General features: G+C 41.3%; 1 protein-coding gene and 1 long non-coding RNA gene across 4 annotated transcripts in view; both read right to left on the reverse strand.

Annotated features, from left to right (window-relative positions):
* Window positions 1-3,350, reverse strand: part of sik3 (SIK family kinase 3) — a 26,892-nt gene extending 23,542 nt beyond the window's left edge. For all 3 annotated transcript variants that reach the window (XM_031860836.1, XM_031860837.1, XM_031860835.1), the window contains exon 1: window positions 2,996-3,350. In XM_031860836.1, the coding sequence (XP_031716696.1) occupies window positions 2,996-3,304 (309 nt within the window). In that variant the 5' untranslated portion in view covers window positions 3,305-3,350. The remainder of the gene's footprint in view (window positions 1-2,995) is intronic.
* A 1,853-nt stretch (window positions 3,351-5,203) lies between these two features.
* LOC116390795 (uncharacterized) overlaps window positions 5,204-5,248 on the reverse strand; it is a 10,055-nt gene continuing 10,010 nt past the window's right edge. Inside the window, exon 4 of the long non-coding RNA XR_004213196.1 lies at window positions 5,204-5,243. This is a non-coding gene — a long non-coding RNA (uncharacterized LOC116390795). The remainder of the gene's footprint in view (window positions 5,244-5,248) is intronic.

Raw genomic sequence — 5,248 nt, forward strand, 5'->3', positions numbered from 1 at the left:
CAATCACTTTTTCACAAAGGGCCATGTAGGTTTGGATTTTTTTCCCCTTAATAATAAAAACCTTCATTTAAAAACTGCATTTTGTGTTTACTTGTGTTATCTTTGTCTAATATTTAAATTTGTTTGATGATCTGAAACATTTAAGTGTGACAAACATGCAAAAAAATAAGAAATCAGGAAGGGGGCAAACACTTTTTCACACAACTGTATATACACACATACACACATATATATACACACATACACATATATATACACACATACACACACACACACACGCATACATACATACATACACACACACACACACATCCCTTGTTGAAAGGTCAGAACTAGTAATAAAGTTTATAGAATGAAAACTGAAATCAACATTTATCAAGACCGCAGCAAAGTGTGGCCCAACTGCCTCCAGCGCAGCATTCGTGCGAGTGTGTAAACACTTCTGTTTTGACTTCCACTTCACTAGCTGCCCTTTGTCTGGAGGACATGAACTTTCACTATTACAACATCCAGGTGCAGCACACCAGCTATCTGCCATTGAAGGTTTAAGTGGTGCGACTGCCTCTCTGTGAGCAAGTCTACATCAACAACCTCCATTCGGCAAGAATTTGCAAAACACGCGGTTGAAACGGTCGCGTGTATTGGGGGGGTAATAAAGTTTAAACAAATTGCCTGTTGAGTGTTTTAGATTTTAACAAAACAGCAGAGAGCAAATGAGGCAGACAGGGACCATCTCTTTCCCTTCTAAGCTACCAAGTATAAATAACCAGGTCCTGCACTGCAGGATATCATCCAGCTCCATCTAACAAGAGGACCAGTCAGGGTTTCCCATTGGAGCGTTATAAAACCGAGGCCACAAAACAAGGCTCTGATGACTGATCATCATATCCATATTCATGATTTCCACAGGCACGTTAAGCTACACTCTTATTCTTCTGATGTTCATGAGCAACTGGGGGTTGAGCTGGCTGGTGAAAATCATGAGCTGACTGGCCGGTCTGTGACCGCCGTCAACAGACAACAAACAAGGCCTCTCTTTCATTCTGTCAGTCCGTGGTCCACTGTCATGTTGTCCTCTGTCTGTCTCTCACACTCGGACAGAAAGCCGGACAGAAAGCCAGACACACACACACACACACACACACACGCACGCAAGTATTAACAGGCTCTCACACACACACGCATGGAGTAAAGCTTAATAACCAGCTCATTAATCTCACACTATAACATTGCTACTGTCTTTGTATTGCTCTTATAAAAGATTGAACACACAGCTCCCGTAACTACTAGTCCCTGAATGACATTATCGTCACATCAACACATTTGCATTCCTTCAAGAAGTGTCTCCTGCAGCATTGACATGCAAACACTACAAAGCACTCACTGACCTTAGTTTATTTTGGCCTCGTGAAGCTAAATGGGAGGTTCTCTCTGGGCTGTGTGGCGCAAAAAGCACCCAAAATGACTTGTGTCTGCCCGTCTGTGTGCATGTCAACAAGAGCACAGAGGTGAAGCTGCACACTCAGCGGCCTCGACACGCCTTTATGTGTGCCGTTAGAATTAAAGGCTCTTCATCAGGTAAAAATAATTACACTGCAGGAGTTTGTCTGCAAGCGTAGGCTTAAGCTACCCCTGTTTGTTGTGAATGTTCAGGAGAGCGTCCATCATGAGGGATGTGCATACTTATCGCTGTAGTCACATCACCAGAGGAAGGCTTCTCGTGTCACCGGTCTACACACACATGGTCCCGAGCAGAAGCCAGCCGGCTGGAAATCAATGAGTGTCTCAGCAGAAATAATACTGATGCTGCTGTTGTCCAATGCACACATACTGGGGCTTTCTGATTCGTTATCTGTTTTTCACCCTTTTGGACTCGCACTAACATGCCATGCCGAGAAGACGTAGCCAAAATAGCCAGAGTGACATTCACAACAACAGGCTCGCAGGCAAATAGAGCCATGACACATTGAGGCACCTGATTCAATAGGTCAGCAGAGAACAAAACCACGACCTGGAATATTTGAACGTTCCCTTCCACTTGTTATTCCCCCCCATAAAGTCCAAAACCTTCTTTATGGATTTGTAGCTCTGTGATTTTGTTGATAATAGTGGCTGCAAGTAAATGGCAACCATCTAGTATACTGCTAACTGGCGCCCACTCCATGCGAAAAGCATCTACGTCCACTCAAAAGTGTGTGGTGGCAGTATTGAAACCACTAGTTTTGCCATATGAATGTTTTCTTGTCCGAGCTATGAACTGGGATATGGAAATATCAAAGAAAAAAATGGGTGCACAACACTGAAAAACAGTGTAGACAAACTGCTTCAGTTACACCACGTCGTAAGAAACTTTCCTACCGCTGAATAATAAAAAAGCAAAGTGTAAAACTAGCTTAAAATAAAACGCAGCATCTCCCCATATTTGGTTAGTAAGAGTTCTGCTTTTACGTTGATTTTCACAAAGACTTACAACACTTTTTGGAACAACCTACAACTAACAACACTGGAAGTTCGTCCAGCCAGCAGGTCGGATAACTTTTAATCCTGTTGTGTTGGCACAAGTCTTAAAAAGATATCTGCGTGTAGCCGAACAGCTAATTAGCTAATAAGCTAAGCTAACGTAACCAAGAGTCGGAACAATCTGTCTCCTCTTTTTCTTCATCTTCGTAAAATACCCTCTTCTCTCTCCGTCCTCTGCCTCACATTAACCCCGGGCCCTTCTGGCTTTCTTTAATAAAAAAACATAACGAGCTAATACATGTAGAATCAGATTTATGTAAAGGTAAACGTGTCTGTATCCAGTAGTTAGAGGTGATGCCCCCCTCCTCCTCCTCCTCCTCCTCCTAACACCGAGTAGCGGTGTCACCAAAGCGGGCTGTCCGTGAAGGCCCCAGCGTCATCCCGAGTGACGCTACATGGTCCAAAAAAGCATTGGAATAAAACAATGACAACTTGTAATTGTTCACCTCTAACGCTTGGACGTTGGTCCGCTTACCTTCGCTTTGGTAATGACGTGCGTGGCTAGTTTAACAACCGCGAAATTCCCCTTGCCGATGGTCCGCTCGATTTCGTAGTGGCCCACTCGGGCCGGGGGGGGCCTGGTGGCCGAAGAAGTATGGCCGGGACTGGTGATGATGCACCCCGGGGCCGTGGTGGTGGTGCGACCGGCGTGGCTGATGCCGGAGGACGGCTGGGCTCGGTTCTGGGAGCCCATGCCCGCGTGGGTCGGTCGGGCAGAGTGCGTAATCCCGGCCGCAGCGGACCCAGCAGCAGCAGCAGCACCTCCGCTTGACACGGCCGCCATCTTCTTCGCCTCTCTCTCTGCGGGAACAACAAGCAGAAGCTTGCGCAGCGCGCAGCGCGCAGCGCGCATCTACGGGCACGCCCCCGCCCCCTTTGCGTCATTTTACGTGTGGAACGCTTCCTCCGCAGCGCCCTCTCTAGGTTGTAACCATGGTAACGATCGGCGTAACAAATGACTTCATCCGCCAGAACACGTACTGGGGTTGCCGTGGCGACGAAGACGTGCGCAATATCGAGCCCTGGTTCCCATGATTCAGTGATTCTACAATCACACTTTAGAGGTATAAATAATTATAATATAATACATATATACATATTATATACATAATACATATATATGAATCATAATAAATGGTGTATATAAAATATAATATTATAAAATACAATGATACATAGTATATTTAAATAATATGAATACATAATAATAAATAATGTATATATAATATAATATTATAAAATACAATAATACATAGTATATTTAAATAATGTCAATAAATAATGTATATCTAATATTATATTATAAAATATAATAATACATAATATATTAAAATAATATCAACAAATAATAATAATGTATATATATTATATATAATACAACTTATAATATTATACTATACATATATTAATAAATAAATAATAATATATATAAAATATATTATTACATATATAAAATATATTATTACATATATTATAAAATACAATAATAAATAATATATTTAAATAATATATGTAAATAATAATAAATAACGTATATACAGCTCTATTGTTAGAAAGACAGGTTTTAATCATCGATGTTGAGGTAAACAAACAATATGAATATTTCCCACCAAGGAATGTTCCAACCTATTAGGAGTCAAGCCTTAATATTTCGATTAAATGAAATGCTACCGACATAGGTAGGGGATATTACTGCATAGGTAAATGTCACTGTGTGTGCAGAGTAATGGCCCAGGCCTGAGCTTCTGAAACACAGTGACGTGAGTTTGTATCTGTATATTTGACATATTGATTGGTGTCTTTACCCAATTTCATCAGTGATTTAGGGACCATCAAGAAAATAAGCTAGTTTTAGTAACACAATACACTTTTTTTATCTCAATACCTCGAAATTATGATAAAAAAATACATACAAAATGTGTCTCACTTATTTTTGATTAATTGTATTTCTATTCAATTGAATTGTATTCTATTCTATTATAACCCAGCTCACCAGGTTGTAGACAGCACCACTCTGTGGTAGAAAAGAGATACTGCGACCTGTTACCACAATTTGGATAACCGACTGAGCAAAGCAAACAGCTGAACCTCAGAAAATAAATAAACCACAAGCTACGACTTCCCCCAACTTGATTTATGATAGACAAATTCAAACAATAAAAATATCATAAAATATAAACAAGTTCAACGAACAGGAGTAAACAAAGTGCCAGGGACGTCAGTAAATATGACAAAAAAAGCAAATTAAAATTAAAAAACATGTTAAAGGGATTGTACATGATGTTTACATTCAAGACAGATATATATAACATTTTGCATATTAATCCAGAATATTTTGGAATACATACAATGGAAAAGTAAGAGAAAAGTTGTCTCTTTCTTTGGAACACAGCGATCCCAAAAATAAGTAATATTGTACTTTCCAGAACATGTTTTAAAGTATATATTATATGTCCATCCATCCATCCATTTTCCTCCGCTTATCCGGGGTTGGGTTGCGGTGGCAGCAGGCCAAGCAGGCTGACCCAGACTTCCCTCTCCCTCGCAACATTTTCCAGCTCATACTGGGGGATCCCGAGGCGTTCCCAGGCCAGCTGGGAGATATAATCCCTCCAGCGTGTTCTGGGTCTTCCCCGGGGTCTCCTCCCAGTTGGACGTGCCTGGAAAACCTCCAGTGGGAGGCGTCCAGGAGGCATCCTGATTAGATGCCCGAACCACCTCAGCTGAC

The sequence above is a fragment of the Anarrhichthys ocellatus genome, unplaced genomic scaffold (assembly GCF_004355925.1).
Source record: "Anarrhichthys ocellatus isolate YVR2014 unplaced genomic scaffold, GSC_Weel_1.0 scaffold24, whole genome shotgun sequence".
NCBI classification, from domain to species: Eukaryota; Metazoa; Chordata; class Actinopteri; order Perciformes; family Anarhichadidae; genus Anarrhichthys; species Anarrhichthys ocellatus.